The sequence below is a fragment of the Trifolium pratense genome, linkage group LG5 (genome assembly GCF_020283565.1).
Source record: "Trifolium pratense cultivar HEN17-A07 linkage group LG5, ARS_RC_1.1, whole genome shotgun sequence".
In the NCBI taxonomy this organism is placed as follows: Eukaryota; Viridiplantae; Streptophyta; class Magnoliopsida; order Fabales; family Fabaceae; genus Trifolium; species Trifolium pratense.
This window is the reverse complement of record NC_060063.1, coordinates 48,910,961-48,927,618: the sequence shown is the minus strand read 5'-3', so window position 1 is coordinate 48,927,618 and position 16,658 is coordinate 48,910,961. Positions and strand designations below refer to the sequence as shown.

Sequence of the window (16,658 nt, the reverse complement as noted above, 5' to 3'; positions counted from 1 at the left end):
TTGTGATGTTGTGAAAAGTTGTATATATAAACCAACGAATTTGGCAGTGGGCCAGTGACATTGGGCTTAGTCTAGTCCAAAAGTCTAATCCATAAAAGAATTATGTAAAACTTTTTGCAATTTAAGGATTCGAGATTTGGGATCTTTTGTGAGATGAGACTGGATGAGGAACAATGAGTAGTTTTTATGGTAGTAGTGATGTTAAAGCCTGAAAATGAAGAAATCTAGAAATTTGAATTGGATTAATATTGAAATGATGATTTTATTTTAATTTTTTTGAAATTCTTATTATGCTACTTAGCCATAGTAAAATACCTGACAATTTTCGGTAATTCTTTTATTTACTTTGTTTTTAATCAATCCTCTAATTTTTAGGAAAATGAATTTGATAATCCAAAATTCAACCATGAAATGAGTAAAGTGTGAACAAAAATTATTCTCACGTTTATGTAATTCTAATAGTTCTACCAAACCAAGTACTTGACTAGGAATCAAAATAATTGTTCATTTTTCAAATTAGAAACCCAAATGATCTTCCACTACTGTATATGAACCATCAGATATGCAATCTCCCAAATAGCTTGACGAGCCTATCTTGAATTGAATCTCAGGGACGCAAAGAACGAGTCCAAGGCAATCACAATTATGAGAATTTCTATTAATTTGCATGCTTTGTGGTTGTTTTGTTTCTAATTTCTATCTAGTTGAGGTTTGTATATTTTTTCTTCCCTCCTTCAAATTGTTGCATTGAACGTGATGAAAATGTATGCATTTCGGGGTAATGCATTTGTATTTAGAATTGGACTATGCAATGAAAGTGTATTAGGGTTTGTTTGACAACACTGATCGACTTATGTCTTATAGCTTATAAGCTAAAAGACTTGTTTGATAACTGTTTTTTCATCGCGAGCTTATAGCTTATTTTACTGACTTATGACTTATTTTTCATATGCTATTTCAAGTAGTTTATGAGCTTATAGCTTATCATTTTTTCTTCCATTTATACCATTATCAACCTAAAATTCATTTTTACCCTTTCTAATTTATTACAATTAATATAAATAAAATAAGCTATCAGATACGTTCATATATTTCACAGTTACATTTAACTATATATTTTTCGTTTCAATTTATATACTTACAGTATATTTTATCCTAATGTTCTGATCACGTCATCAATTTAAAAAAATGCAATTGTCATTGCTTGCATTTCAAAACTAACATTTACTAATAAATATTAAATATAAAATATAATTAGTCTAAAAAATATAAAATATACATTTATATATAATGTTAGTTTTTATAATAAATATCCTAAAAAATAACTGAGATAAATATTGATTTGATCTTAAATAAAATAAAATACTATATAAATGTTTAAAAATTAATTATAAATAAATTTTTTTGACAAAAATTATAAATAAGAATAAATAAATAATTAAAACACATAATTAATTATAAATAATTAAAGTATCTTAAATATTAAATTAATACCATCGATTTAAATTTAAATTAAGAATTTTCTTTTATGTCATTTTACATTTATCAGGTAGTTGATCCGCTAAGTTTACCAAACACTTCAATTAACTTATCAGCTATCAGTCGTCAATCATCAACTATAAGCTAGTTTATCAGCTATCCGCTATTTTTTCCAAACAGAGCCTTAATTTGTTTTGTTGGCTTCTGATTAAAGGTTAATAGCAAGGTGAATTTAGATCATAGTATATTTTTTTATACTTGCTAAGCAGGGCCGGCCCAGAGTTTTTGGAGGCCATATGTAAATATAAAAAGTGGCTCTTTAATAAATAAAAACGCAATTTTTTTTTAAAAAAAATTACCTTTGATTTAAATTAAAAATAGCATAAAAAAATAATCATCACTGCAATTAACGTAAAAAAAGTCATAGTCTAATCAATAACAATAAAATATTTTCTAACTACTTAAATCGAGTCATTTTTGGAACATTTTTTGAAGGAAATTCGTCAATTAAGTAATGTATTATATTTTGCACTCCCTAATTTATTAAAACTGCAACTCCATAAAAGATTATGGGTTTGATTGAGCTGATTGAACTTTTGCAGTTTGATGTACAATATATTAATTTTTGCACCCCTAATTAACTAATATTACTACTCTTAAAAAAAATTGATGCCCTCATTTTTAGGAGGCCCGATACCACAGCACGTGTTGCACATGTGTCTAGGCCGGGCCTATTGCTAAGTAGAATATGAAGAGACATTATTGGAGGGATTGACTTTCGAATTTGAATTTTCTATTTTTCTCTACACATATAGTGTGTGAGTCTAGCCATTAAACCATGTATATGAATATAGAGACAAAAGAAGGAACACAGGTAGGGAAAAAAAATTATGCAAAACATAGATTTTAATTTTAATTTTTTAATTGGGGAATATAAAACTAATTTAATGAACCCATGTAAAACTAGAGTGTAAAGTTGATTATATGACGCTTTCAAACTCACAAAGGCAAACTACGACCACCGAAGCAGCTCCCCCAACTAAGTCTACTAATATAGACTCTTGCCTTTTCATTTACCAGATTTTCGGTGCCAAAAAGTTTTTGTGCTCAACTCACTTTGTTTATTATGTCACAAGAGCTAGAAGAGGAACCGCCCGAAAATGAAGATTTTTTGACGTAGTGCAAGCACTATTCGGAATAGACCGAAAATATGAGAACCTCATGCCCTATTTCAAACTAGGGTAGCCGTAGCACACCCCCACACAAGCACCACCCGACAAAGGGGGACAAAGAAAGCTACAGGCCCAAAACCTTCGTGGGTCGGTTGAAACACGGGTTATGAACTATACATATAATATAACCCTAACTATATATGAACTAATTAAACTATAGCTAACTGTCAACTAACTATGGTTAGTTAAATAACTAACTAACATTCAAGTCATAAACACAATAGCACTCACCTTACTTATACATGTATATAAATAAAATACCTCATATATATGTGTACTATTAGTGATGTTCAGAAAAAAAAAAAAAAAGTGTACTATTAGTTAGCTACCACATTGCCCTTAGTACTCAATTCTAATTGTCTTTTACTAGCTCTCTTTTGTTTTGTTTGCTACTTCTCTATCACACAATGTTGGGTTTCAGAGCCCAGGATCCCCGTCTCCATGCCATCAAAAATAAGATTCGTGTAGTCCCCAATTTTCCTAAACCTGGTTTGTTCCTTCTCCTTCTTTTTCTTCCTTTTAGTTTTTGTTTCTTTGTTGGTCTAAGCAAGTAGCTAGCAACTATACCGTACACAAAATGTGTAGCTTTAATTCTTATGTTGTACTAATTGTTTTGTTACAATGGCAGGCATCATGTTCCAAGACATTACTACTCTGCTGCTGGATCCCAAAGCCTTTAAGGACACGATAGGTTTGTTCGTTGAGCGATACAGAGGCAAAAACATTTCTATTGTTGCAGGTAAAACAAATGAGTCTCTCGATACTATAGTCTTAATAATCGATCGTTGTTTTAAATTGTGGTCATTGAGGACGCTGCAACACACACTGCAGTCACTTTAGAAACATTTTATAGCTTGTTTCACATTTATTCGCTGAGAAGTGTTTGACATACACAATTGCGAAAGACTTAAAATGTCAAATTTTCTTTAAATCTAAATTAGATACGAGAGTCTGAAATTTTGTATTATTTTTAAGATTTAGACGAACATGGTAGAGAGAGATGTTACAATGACTAACACGCGTGATTGAAAATCACAGTAGAATTATATTCACTACTAGAAAAATTAAATTTAGAGAGGGAAGGAATCCGTCGCTAATCGTTAAATATCCGTCACAAACAATTTTAGCGACGGAATTTGCGACGACACGAAATCCGTAAACAATTTCAACGTCGCAAACGTTTAGTGAGGGAATTCATCATCCGTCACAATTGACGACGGAAAAAGTCGTCACAAAGATAATAGATCCGTCACTTATGACTGACTAAAAGTACAACATTTGTTCTTTAAATTCCGTAGCTAATTAGTGATGGAATGCAGTTCCCTCGCTAAATAGTGATGAAATTCATTTCCCTCACTAATTAGTTACAGATTTCATATTCCCTCCCTAATTTATGATAGATTTCATATTCCCTCGCTAATAATTGTGACAGCTAATATTTGTGACATATTTGAAACTCCCTCCCTAATTTATGATGTAATTGAAATTTCCTCATAAATGCTATTATAATACATTTATTATATTCAGCAAAATAAAAAATTTATATATAAAATATTTTTTTAATCGAATCCATAAGTATCACGTATATCATCACAAAAATACAAAAAATATCATCACAAAAATACAAAAACATCACTAGTATTTAATATTGTTCCTGAAATTAAGAATTTACAACCAAATTCTCAAAACAACAATATACTATCTATAACTAAGAATCTATTTCTCCTCCATAGCTAAAAGCGACTCTCCATGCCATGTACAAATCAATTTCTCATTTGTCTTGAATTGTGTAACCTAACATTAAAATGAACAAAAATTGTAACGAACACGACAAGATAAATTTAAATAAATCTTGAATATAGCTAGCAAAGAACAATAAAATATACTAAACAAAGAATGAAAGAAAATATTCTACTAATAGTTATACACTCAAAGGAAGCCTTTAGATGACATGTTATAAACATTTGAATGCATGTGCTTTCACTTGATTGTTGTCAATCTGATACTATTTTCCTAGTAATACCTATCTGCAACATGTAACTATAAATCACACTACCATGTGATTCTAAGAATAATAACCATCAAAACGACATTGTCAAATCACAAACAATGACCAAATGAAAACCCAACACTGTTACACAATTAGAGTAGAGACATCTGCCATCCTTGAGGGGAAATTAGAGCAGCTATGATTCCAATATGCTTTAGAAAATTGCAACCTAATCAAAATAAGATTACATAACAAAATCATCAAATACTTCTTACCTCATACTTGTGGCCAACAAGCTTGCCAACGAAGTCACTTGAAACCTTCATGCCATGTTGAAATATGTTCCTATCTCTGCTCATTAAAGCTAAAATGCAAGAATTCTATGCCAAAACACAAGTTTTTGTTGAAGCCTTTACATTGTTCTGACCTTGAATTAAGCATCATCCGAAATCAGAACTGCAGGAATAAAATGTCTCTTAGTCTCAGTCATCAAATACATGGATGGATATACCAAATATAAGTAAGCTAATAAGGTTTGCGACAATGGAAGTGAAAGAACCATACATGGTCCATTGGACAGAACATACACCATCATGATTTTATACATGAGCATTAAGTTTATAATTATACTAAATACAAGACTCCTAATCCTAGTTAAATAAAAAAAAGTAACAATGATAATTTCTAAACTCCTGATCTTAATTAAATAAGAGCAAAGAATAAAAAAACTGATGAAATTGGATATGAAACGAAAATGCAGAGTGAATTATGTATTGAATATGAATTTCCATTATGACATACAGAGAGAGAGAGAGAGAGAGAGAGAGAGATTACATGATTTATAGTTCTACCCAAGCATGCTTAACATGGCTCTGACAGTTAGTAATTACATGTTTTATAGTTCTACCCAAACTTGCTTAACATGGCTCTAACAGTTAGTAATTGTAACAAGCAAATGAAGCTAACGGAAACAGCCCATAACACAGAAATAAAGCTATAACATAATGCAGTTAGTGCAATTATCATAATCAATCACTCTATCAGACTATCAGTATCAAAGGTGGTTAGATGAGAAGAAAATATCTATCTGAATTGCAAACCTAGAAACCTCAATCTTTTAGGCTCTGAATCCATTCTCAAACCCAAACATATTAGCTTCCCTTCATTAACTTTCATGAGCTAATATGCAATTATTTTTAGTTGTACAAAGGGGCAAGTGACATAAATTGAAAATGCTTTTTTATTTTTATTTTTATTGAAGATAACTTCTACAAGTTGAAAGTAAAGAATAATAAAAAAAAGAAAGTCAAGGGCATACTTGAAAAAATCAGTAGGATTATACAAAGAACCATCTGTTTCTTAACCCCCTGCATATATGCATGAATCAAAGCCCCCTGCACATTGCAAGAAAGGTTTAATTGTCATAGAGAATAAATTCATCAACAATATTACTAGACATGGCTTCTCAAAAATCAATAAAGATTTGCAACACAAAATTGAAAACAACAAAGTTCGTAAGAAACATGCTTGCTTAAAGATTAGCATTGATTAATTCCCTATAACTTGCTAGCAAAAAAACATTACCTCATATTTCATGATTTAAATTTATATTATAAAGCTTTGAAGAGAATTCTGCAAACTAATAAGCTATGCTTATCATGGAACTTTTGTAACTTATCAAACTGGTTGATCCAATTCCAGCAAACCCTGAATATATGGTTGAGTTTAAAAATTCAAACACCTACATAACATACAAAATGGAAATTGTTATTACAATACAAGAAATAAAGTTTAGTAAAAGTAGCCTGAATGGAAAGACATGAGTTTGAGAATCAATCAGACAGTGGTAAATAGTAATACCAATATCATAAGTAGTTGAAAAGAAGAATTAAACAAACATATTTTAGGCTATCTAGTGTAAGGCAATGGTTAGTATACATTACATACACCGGCACCTATATCATACTAGAACAGCAAAACAAAACAAACAAAACCAACAAAACAAAAGTACCTTGATACGTATAGCATTGATTTCAAATAAAAAGGAACCATGACAACAGCAAAACAAAACCAACACCAACTTTACATCATAAGACCTTAGTTGTGAAACAAAAAACAAGGGGAATTGTCAAATAGGACCTTAAGAAGAACAAATCAATTCATGATGAATTTAACTTTTGACGTCCTTAATAATCTGCACTAGTGAACTTGAATTCAAATTACATGCACATAGCTATATAAAGCATGATCCCTTCTTGTCCTTAATAATCTGCACTAGTGAACATTGTTGCATTTTAGGATGATAAGAATAGGTAAGATCAGAATGATAACTAGAGAATACATACATAGCAGGCAACTGTATAGAGCAAATTCATGTAACTATATAGCCAAATTCATAGATGTGTATTTACTAAAAATATAATAATAGTTTTAATCTCTATAGTTTCAGTTCAAGATTGATAAATTTAACTAAGAAAAGAGCATCATATACAATATACAATCATATTAACTTGTATCATTCTTAAGTAGTATATTTAGTTAAGAAATTCAAATTCATGGTTCATGTGCCTAACTTAAACATCATCACAATTCTCATTCTCATATTCTTTTGAATTAATCAACAAAAAACAAAGGAAGAAAATGAAGCTTAAGAATCAACTTAATATCAAATCAAAAATATCAAAACCTAAACATGCACAACTCGATCAGAAATTTCAATCAGAAATATCAAAATTAACCTAGAAATATCAAAGTTAAGAAACAATTTAGCATCAAATAAGAGAATCAAAACCCAAAGCAAAGTAGATACCACAAAATTCCGAAAAATAGATACATACCACAAATTCGAAGTCAGATGTTGGAATTTGAAGTCCGAAATTTACCATTAAGCAACACAAGGCAGATTCACGTGACCAATATACCATAACAATCAATACTAAAATTGCTAATATAGACTTTTGAAGAATTGCAACGTTATTACTGTTCCAAATTCAAAATACTAGCAGAGGCATCTTCACAATATCAAAGCAGAACCCTAATTTCATCTAACGGAATAAAAAATTGCGGTTAACGGAACCCTAATTTCATTTATAGAGAGAAGCAGCGGCGACATTGTCGTGACCGAGGCGTGAGGGAGAGAAAAGAGTTACCTGGAGAAAAAGATGAAGCAGCGGCGGCGTTGCCGAGATTGAGGCGCGAGAGGTATGATTTTGAAAATTGAATTGAATCAAAGAAAGTGAAATTGAAAATGAAATTGAAAATTGAGAAGTATGATTTATGAACCTCTCTTCCGTTACGGAGCTTGAAACTATTATCGAAGTTGCTACTATTGTTATCGTCGTTTTATCGGAGAGAACAAGCAGAGTTGGAGGTGGCGCTTCTTCGTTGTGCGGCGGTGGTTGAAACTCAATGGGAGAGTTTTGGTTTAGCTTTGAAACAGTGTTGTTGGAGGACGATTCGAGAATCTGGGAAAGGAAATTGAGAGCGCGCAAAATGAAATTGGAGATGAATCTATGTAATTTCAATTGTTACCGATTTTCAATTTTTTTTTTAATTTAAAATAAGAATTTACATTAGTGAGGGAATATTTTCCTCATAAACTCTAATATCTCCATTAGTGATGGAAATTTGTGACGGAATATTTAAGGAGGGATTAATTTAAAGCAAAATCCGTAACAAAATTGAAATTGTCTACTTTTGTGATGGATTTTGTGACGGAATATTTGAGAGGGAAATTAATTGTCACAAATTCCGTCACTAACATTAAGTAATTATTTTTAATAAAAAAATTCACTTTCCGTCACTAATTCCGTCACAATTTGTGAGGGATTTTGTTCCCTCACTAAATTCCGTCACTAAATCTCATATTTTTAGTAGTGATTGTGATACTGTTGTGGAGACTTTCACAAGAGCAATATATTTCGGCCGCAATTTAAAACTATGGTACTCATGAATCATGATAGTTGTGGTTAACTTCAAGGTGGTGGGGTACATGCTTTTAAGAATGCTACTAATATACTATATTCATTTCTCTATATTGCATAAGTTTGTGGCTGTCTTTTGGAATGGTTTCAAGTGACATTGTGAAATGGAAATGAGTGTGCATTTTATTTTGGAGTGATTTTCTGTTTGACTATTAGCTGTGATTAGTGGGTGTATGATTGGTGTCGTACGCGATCAAAATAATTCAATATATAAAACGTAGTAACAAGGTAGTTAAACCTCAGTCGTCTCACAAGGACCTCTGATTTGATTATTAGCAAAATAAGAATGATGAATAGCACAATTTAATGGGGGTTTAGGTTGGTTCGAAGAAGAATTGCAAGTAATGAGAAGGCAATCAATCCATTAGCTTCAGGTACTTCTTTTGGATTTCTATCACAGGTTTCAAAAGATCATTCGTTCTATAAATTTATTCTTGTTTGATAGAAACTAACCGAACAAGCGTCGAGTAACTTCTATTCGAATCCTATTGATTAAGCATCAAAAAGTTCAATTAACCATGGAAGAACAAGCGTCTATAACATAATTAATCTAAATCCGAATTTGATCAAACCTATAATTAAGCATCATAGACTTTATCAATTTCTACTCAACTAACCTAAACAAGCGATAAATCAATTAAGCAAACTATCAATAAATTGCACAAAACGAAACTACATATGATTAAGCATCATAAGACAAATCAATTCGCACAAGAATTAATATGAAATTGATAAAGAAAGAGATAAAACATAAAACAAATTTGACATTAAAATAGAACCTCAAGAATCCGTATAAAGTACCCTTCGTCAATGGATTGATCTAGATTTTTAGTTCTCCATGACTGACAAGAATCAGCCTCCTTTCTATTTTTTTGCGTGAAGACTGAATATATGAAACCCTAGCTGTGTTTTTGCTTAAGTACTAATAGAAAATTGGGCTTAAAAAGCTACGGGTCGAAAAACATAAGTTTGACCCGAAATTACATTATTTTCATAAAGTCTGGAACATAAACGTAAATATTTGACTGCTTTGCGCTCCGAACTGGGTTCTGACCTTAACATTAAAGTTGTAGCTCTTTCTCTTATCTTTCCAACGCATATTCACACACCTCAATCCGATACTTGTAGCTCAAGTTATGACATGCGGACTGAGAAGGATCAACATGCAATTAAATCCGAAAATTAATCAAAGAAATACATTAGAGCTCAATTATGACCCAAAGTTTAGAAACATGATAAAAAGTTAATATTAGGCTAGAAAAGCTTCCAATATGTCAAAGTACAAAGCCATAAAATATGTGCCAAAATGCACTGATCAGTGTACCATACCATTGATTGCTTTTATGAAGTTTAAATGAAGTTTTCTTAGGAGGTAGAGAAATTGGAATATGCAATTAGGTGTAGTCATTACATCTGAACCATCTGATCAATATCAGACGGCTTAATTCTTAAGATAATTTTTTACTTTATATTTTAATATTACAAAAATTGAGTTTGAAATATTTTAAGGGCGACGATAGCATGACTACATGAATTTTCGACTCTACCGAATCTGGATCCGTACCGTAGTATCTCTTTGCCTTTTGTTTTCATTGGTGACGGAGTTCCCAACTTGTGAAAAATGGACCCAAATGACGTAAGTTTCTATTGGGCTTTGTAGGGTTGGGTTCCTCAATGATGTTTTCTCTCCTCACCTTCCGTGAATCTTTAATCCCCCGAATTTTCAATTTTGCCCTTGAAAAAAACTTCGGTTCGCAGAAATTAAAGTTTTTTTTGCCTTGAAAACAAATTTCGGTTTCTAAAAACCGAATTTTACTCTGAATTTGCACTAGTAAAAATTTGCTTTCTGTGAACTAAATTTTTCTGCAAGGACAAAATTAGAAAATTGGGGATATAAAAGATTCACGGGTGGGGAGAGAATGCTACTGTTTAGGATTTGGAGATCCAATTCCTTATTTGTTCTTTCTTTTGTCTTTTTCTTCTATTCCTATAATCCTTTTTGTTTTATATTTTTGGTCAATTTGATTAGGAACTTAGATCTTATATATTTTGGTACACTGACGTTTGCAAATGACCAACTATCAGTACTATTGCAGTGTGCTTTTTCAATAGAAAACAAAATTGTCTTTTTCATACTGTTGCATTATTTGAATATCTAAATACATTTTTTTTTTTGACAAAAAAATATCTAAATACATAATTACATATGGTATTCAAAATGAATGCATTTATCTCTATTTTTTTTTATCTTCTATAACTTATATTAAAAAAATAATATTAACAACACACTCTCTAAAACATAATTTTCAATATACTTCGACTTTTTTTTGTCAAAATTTATATAGACTTTCTAAATGACTTGATCCTAATTTTATGGTATATCGTACTTCTTTAAACCAATAGAGACAAAAATTAAAGGGTTGTGTCTACAATAAAATTTTGAGGTTAGAAAATCAATTCTATCTTAATAACAATTTATCTGCTAAAGCCGTCGCACGATACACCAACTTTTAGAACCATTAGATTTAGATATTGAAACATTTTCTCCCTAGATCTAACGATTCTAGAGTCGTGTAACAGTTGTAGATGTTCGTTACATGATTAATTATAGTCTGGTGTGTATAATATTCTACTCACAATTTTAATAATTAAACATCACATTTATAGTGTGTTTAGATAAACTTATTTGCAGTTTATAGCATAAGGGCTTATCATGTATAAGCTTTTGTAAAAACTATTTTTATAGCAAAAGATAAAATAAAGGTAAATTATTTTTTATATATACTATAAACTATATTCATAAGCTATATTGTAGAAATTATGAAAATAAGTTGAAACAAATTTATAAAAATTGTCAGAAGTTATTTTCACAAGTTCTTTCAATTTGTCTCACAAAATTTATACCAATAGATAAGTTCAAGGTTAAATTGCACGTCAGCATGCTTGCCACATATATGCTGCCGTGACATGTGAGTCATTGTCCACGTGACAAGATATATTGCCGTGACGTGACATTTGACTTGGTGAGAGTGCCAAAATTGCAAGTTTGTGAAAGTTAGGGTGCCAAAAGTGCAATTATGAAAGTTAATAAACCAAAATCGCAAGTTTGTGAAAGTTGGGAGGCCAATAGTGCTATTGTGAAAGTTGATGGACTAAAATCGAAAGTTTGTAAAAACTAAAGTATTCGCAATTTAAATAAGTTTAAACAAGTCAATTCAAAGAGAGTCTTACTATGTATCGGTGTTTGTTGAGTAAACACTCAACAAGAAAGGAACAATCATATATATGATCATAAAATTGAAATCACATTCTGTTTACAGGAATTGAAGCCAGGGGTTTTATTTTTGGTTCTCCAATTGCATTGGCAATAGGAGCAAAATTTGTACCATTGAGGAAACCAAAAAAATTACCTGGTATGTTTACATTGTTCTTAATTTCATCATAATTTTCTCTGAATTTTTGTTAAAATAAAAAGTTTCTTTTGGTGTTAGGGAAAGTTATTTCTCAAGAGTATATATTGGAATATGGAAGAGACTGTCTTGAGATGCATGTTGGAGGAGTTGAACATGGTGAACGTGCATTAGTAGTTGATGATTTGATTGCTACTGGTGGAACACTTTGTGCAGCTATGGATTTGCTAGGTAAGTTCTTGTGCAAATTTTAGTTTCATACATGCATAAAAAGACAATTTTCGTAAATAAATAATCGTCAATGAAGTTATTTTATTGAATCAATAGGGTCTTGTTAACTAGTAAGGCGATAATAAGTCATGCCGCTTGATACGGGCATATGACCTTATCTATTTAAAGTTTGATTCGACCTAATGTATTTAGTAAAAAGGTTAAGTTTAGGCGCTATAAAATGTCTATTGAATTTGTCAGACTAGCATGTACTATATGTATTTATCGATCTATTTGACATTTTAGACGTAAGTTAAATGTTTTTTTCAAAGACTTTAACGTATAATAGGTTTTTATCAGTGGCGGAACCAGGAATAAAAACGCGGGTGGGCCGCTAAAATAAACTATAATATTGCAAATTAAAATTTAAGTAGTACAACTTATCCAAAAAAAAAATTAAGTAGTACATATAAAAACAAAGTTGATACTAGAAAATTAAACTACATACCTTAAAATAACACTCTACGTGTATCTAGCGACGCGAAATCATCAATAATACAATCTGAACTAATACTTGCACTAATTTCCCTTTCAATGAAAACAGTCATGCTATCTGCTAGAAACCGGCCTTTCATCTTGTTTCGTAACTTAGTCTTGATAATTTTCATTGCCGAAAAAGATCTCTCGGTTGTGGCAGTAGAAACTGGAAGGGTCATGACAAGACGAAGAAGTCTATCAATCAAAAAGTAAATTTTATTCTTGTCCGTTGAAACCAAACACGAACATAAATTTTGAATAGTTGATAAATTCTTGAAATCTGGTGATTGACGAGCATCAACAACAAAATGTCGAAGCTGATATGGCAAAGTAATCTTCTCTTGCTCGTTGAAATCCAAAGGATAGAATTTTTCAACGAGAGTGCAAATAGTATCAACATCAAAAGCTTTAAAATTACCCTTAGGATTCAAAGCACCACTTAGAGTTAACAACTCCATTGCTTGCTCACTAAATCTGTTATTCAACTCTTGTAATTGTTGGTCAATAATTGCATAAAATATTTCAACTTTAAAGTAATGTTCCAATGTGACCTTATTCTTTAAAAGACGAGACCGTCCATATCTTGTTGGTGCACGAGTATCATCAAGATCAGGAATCTCAATATCATGTAATACACAATAAGATGTCACATTAACATACAACTTATCCCAACCATTTTCTCTCAGTTCTTGAATAAGACTTTTTGTTAAACGAACTAAATTCATAGCATTAACCACATCTTGAGTTTGTTGTTGTAAAGCTTGACAAAGCACATCTGTTATCCCCATAATTTCTTTCTATTATTCCACAACCAATTGTTTCTATTGTTCCAAATTACGCAAGCCATCACAGCTATTCTGCCTGCTAATTCCTTACTTTCTTTGTTGCATATATAAAAAATTAAGTCTTTGAATTGCAAACACAGCCAAGATAAGTAAATAAAAGTTCATATCATAGTTAAAAATCTTGTTAAGTTTTTACGGTAAACCCAAAAAGAAAAAGAAACATCCTCTGATTCCTCTATATAACTTGTTGAACAAACTAAAATAAAAAAGCAAAAAAAGTTATAACAAACAAATGGATTAGGGTTAGGGGATTTAGGGTTAACTTGTGTTGTGTGGTGTGGCTGTAATTATAACAATCAACAAAGATCAACAACAATCAATACTTTAAGGATAATATTTTCAAAGATTGTAATCAATTTTAGTTTGTTAAAACATTCTCAATATCAAACCACATGTTTTAAAATTGCTTCACAATTCACAAAATTTCCAATAACAGAATCATTCATTCAAACTAGACAATCAAAAACGTGAAGAATAGAGAAAAAAAGTGCTTACCTTTCTAAAAACAGAGAAGAAGTGTCACAGAGAGGGAGAACGATTCGCCGTCGACCGTCGACACCGATGAATGATTTTAAGTGAGAAGATGGTCGTATTTCACAGAGGGTTAGAGGCGAGATGAAGTCGTGTTTCAGTGAGGTTGCCGGAGACGGAGAAGAAACGATCGAAGCCGTCGAGAGCGAGAGAACAGAGCTTCAGGTACGGCGGTGTTAAACTTAAAGAACAGAGCGCGAATGAAAGAAGGAAAACATAGTATTTCTTTTCATATAATTTTTTTCAGGGGTAGTATAGTAAATTCCCATGGTATAAAAAAAAAAAAAAAATTTGGGGGTGGGCCGTGGCCCACCACCGCCCCCCTAGGTCCGCTGCTGGTTTTTATATAGGCAAGTAGGTCAGCTATTTATCGATCTATTTGTCTATATAAAAACCTATTTAGCATTTGTTTGTTGATTTCATATTGAGACTTTTTTTCATATTGATGTTTTTTGTCTTTTAGAACGTGAGGGAGCAGAGATAGTTGAGTGTGCATGCGTAATTGAATTACCAGAATTAAAGGTATGATATAACTATAGTGTATCTTTCAATATTTGTTCAATTACATAATTGAAACGTGGTTTAATGATTTTTGTGACAGGGTCGTGAACGGTTGAATGGGAAATCCTTGTATGTGTTAATCGAATGTTTTGAGTCTTGTGACTCTCAATAGATGAAGATGAAATTGATTCATTCGTGCTTTCCCGATTGGAATTGCATTTTACTAGGCGTCAAGCAAACCGCGTTTGTGCTCTTGCACGAGCAGTTTTAACTCATGTTTTTCACGTTACTTTTAATGTTATTCCGAGTTGTATTCACAATATTATTATGAATGAAATGTCTTGACTTTGCTTGCGTAAAAAAAATTGGAATTGGATTTTATTCACCTCCTTCCTTTTATTTTTATTTTTAATAATGTTCATTGCATTTTAAATGTTGGCTATTTAGTTTGAGACACAATTATTTGCCCCAAGTTTTTGGTATTTGGTATGGAAATAATGCTTGTTGAACCAAAAGGCATGTATGTAATGTTTAACTATAAAACATTAAGAATAACTACTACTCGCTCCGTCCCAAATTATAAGAGAAAAAACAAAAAACACACTTCTTAAGAAAAAGTAAAACATGATAATTTGAAATATGTTTTTATGGTTTTCCTTGGAATAAGTTGCATGGGAAGATATAAAAATAATTTTTATTAGTTATTGTTTATTGAGAAAATGAGAGAGAAAAAAAATTAAATGCAATTTGCATTTAATTTTATGAAATTAAATTCTTGAAAATTGTTTTTTCCTTATAATTTGGGACAAAAAATGAGAATTTTTCCCTTATAATTTAGGATGGAGGGAGTATTTTGTGATACTAACAATAAATTGATTTAAGTAGTACATATTTTAAGCCTCTTAAATAGATGATCAGCAGATCGATTCCCCACTCTTGCACACAGACAAAACTCAATTGAAAGTAAAAACTTACTTTTTGTGCTCCACTGACAAAATATATTATGTTAACTAAAAAAAACTATTTTGTATAACCTATTAAGCAAGCCATCTGCTTTTTTTAAAAAAATAATTGTGATAAGCAAGGTTTGTACTGTACAATTTTTTTATAAGAAGCAAACTTTCTAACTTCATCGTTAAGAATTGCCAACGGCAAAATCTAAGGTTTGTGGTCTATTTTAAAATGAAAACGGATAAATTAAATGATCTCTTTCTTTTAATTTGTGTTTACTCAATCTCATTCTTTTAATTAAATTAAACCGTAGGAAGTTAAGCAAGTTTATGAACTATTTTATTAAATTTTTTATGTCACAACGTGCACATTTAAATAACTTTTGAAGAAACTAACATGGTGTAGAACAGTTAATAATACTAAATTCACTTTAGAGTGTGCCAACAAACATTTTTAAATAGTGTTTTAGATAGCAGACAAAAAACATTGAAAATAAAATATTAATTAATCATTTTTTTTTAAACGCTATTTTCTTCCAATTTTTCAAACGTTATTTCGAGTAGTTTATGAGTTTATAGCATATCATATTTTCTTCCAATTTTATCTCTATAATTTTACTTGAAAAAAAATAAATATTAATTAATCATATCTTTTTTATGTCATTTCATACTTATAAGCTAGTTCAACTGCTAATTTTACCAAATACTAAAAATTCAATCAGCTAGCTTATTCGCCGTAAATCTTGATGGGTCTCAATATTATCTCAAATGATTTTCAATTTTTCTAATTTTTTTTATGGATGATTTATATGATATAAACTTTGAATTTAACGATAAATTTTATAAAATTCGTATTTGATAGATCACTTATCCACGGTGGACCACTTAGCATTAACCCTGTTGTGTATCCTAAAGCATCCCACAGTATAAGTGCAATTTTTTTACAATACAAATTTATTTTGAATAAATTAATTATGTAAAATTGATTAT

The 16,658-nt window shown here is 30.8% G+C and overlaps 1 protein-coding gene and 1 long non-coding RNA gene across 5 annotated transcripts; one reads left to right on the top strand and one right to left on the bottom strand.

The window, feature by feature from the left end:
* The first annotated feature begins 2,955 nt into the window (after window positions 1–2,955).
* LOC123884500 (adenine phosphoribosyltransferase 4-like) lies at window positions 2,956–15,097 on the top strand. Its single transcript, XM_045933605.1, has 6 exons — window positions 2,956–3,200; window positions 3,340–3,450; window positions 12,005–12,097; window positions 12,176–12,325; window positions 14,681–14,739; window positions 14,819–15,097. The coding sequence occupies exons 1-6, from the start codon at window positions 3,119–3,121 to the stop codon at window positions 14,888–14,890; spliced, it is 567 nt and encodes a 188-aa protein (XP_045789561.1). The 5' UTR covers window positions 2,956–3,118; the 3' UTR covers window positions 14,891–15,097.
* Window positions 4,334–8,225, bottom strand: LOC123884501. 4 transcript variants are annotated; one of them, XR_006800822.1, is made up of 6 exons: window positions 7,851–8,225; window positions 6,713–6,970; window positions 6,286–6,442; window positions 6,020–6,095; window positions 4,977–5,157; window positions 4,334–4,505 (listed from the first exon to the last, which is right to left on the bottom strand). It is a non-coding gene; the product is annotated as an uncharacterized LOC123884501 (long non-coding RNA). The 4 variants fall into 4 exon arrangements; XR_006800824.1 differs by having other exon boundaries at window positions 6,841–6,970; XR_006800823.1 differs by lacking the exon at window positions 6,713–6,970 and having other exon boundaries at window positions 7,539–8,225.
* Window positions 15,098–16,658: the final 1,561 nt, after the last annotated feature.

What these genes read in the sequence shown, in the direction of transcription:
- LOC123884500 (XM_045933605.1), top strand. Translation starts at nt 3,119, where the DNA reads ATGTTGGGTTTCAGAGCCCAGGATCCCCGTCTCCATGCCATCAAAAAT. An exon ending in AAACATTTCTATTGTTGCAG is followed by an intron (nt 3,451 to 12,004) that starts GTAAAACAAATG and finishes TTCTGTTTACAG; the next exon opens with GAATTGAAGCCAGGGGTTTT. An exon ending in TTGAATTACCAGAATTAAAG is followed by an intron (nt 14,740 to 14,818) that starts GTATGATATAAC and finishes TTTTTGTGACAG; the next exon opens with GGTCGTGAACGGTTGAATGG.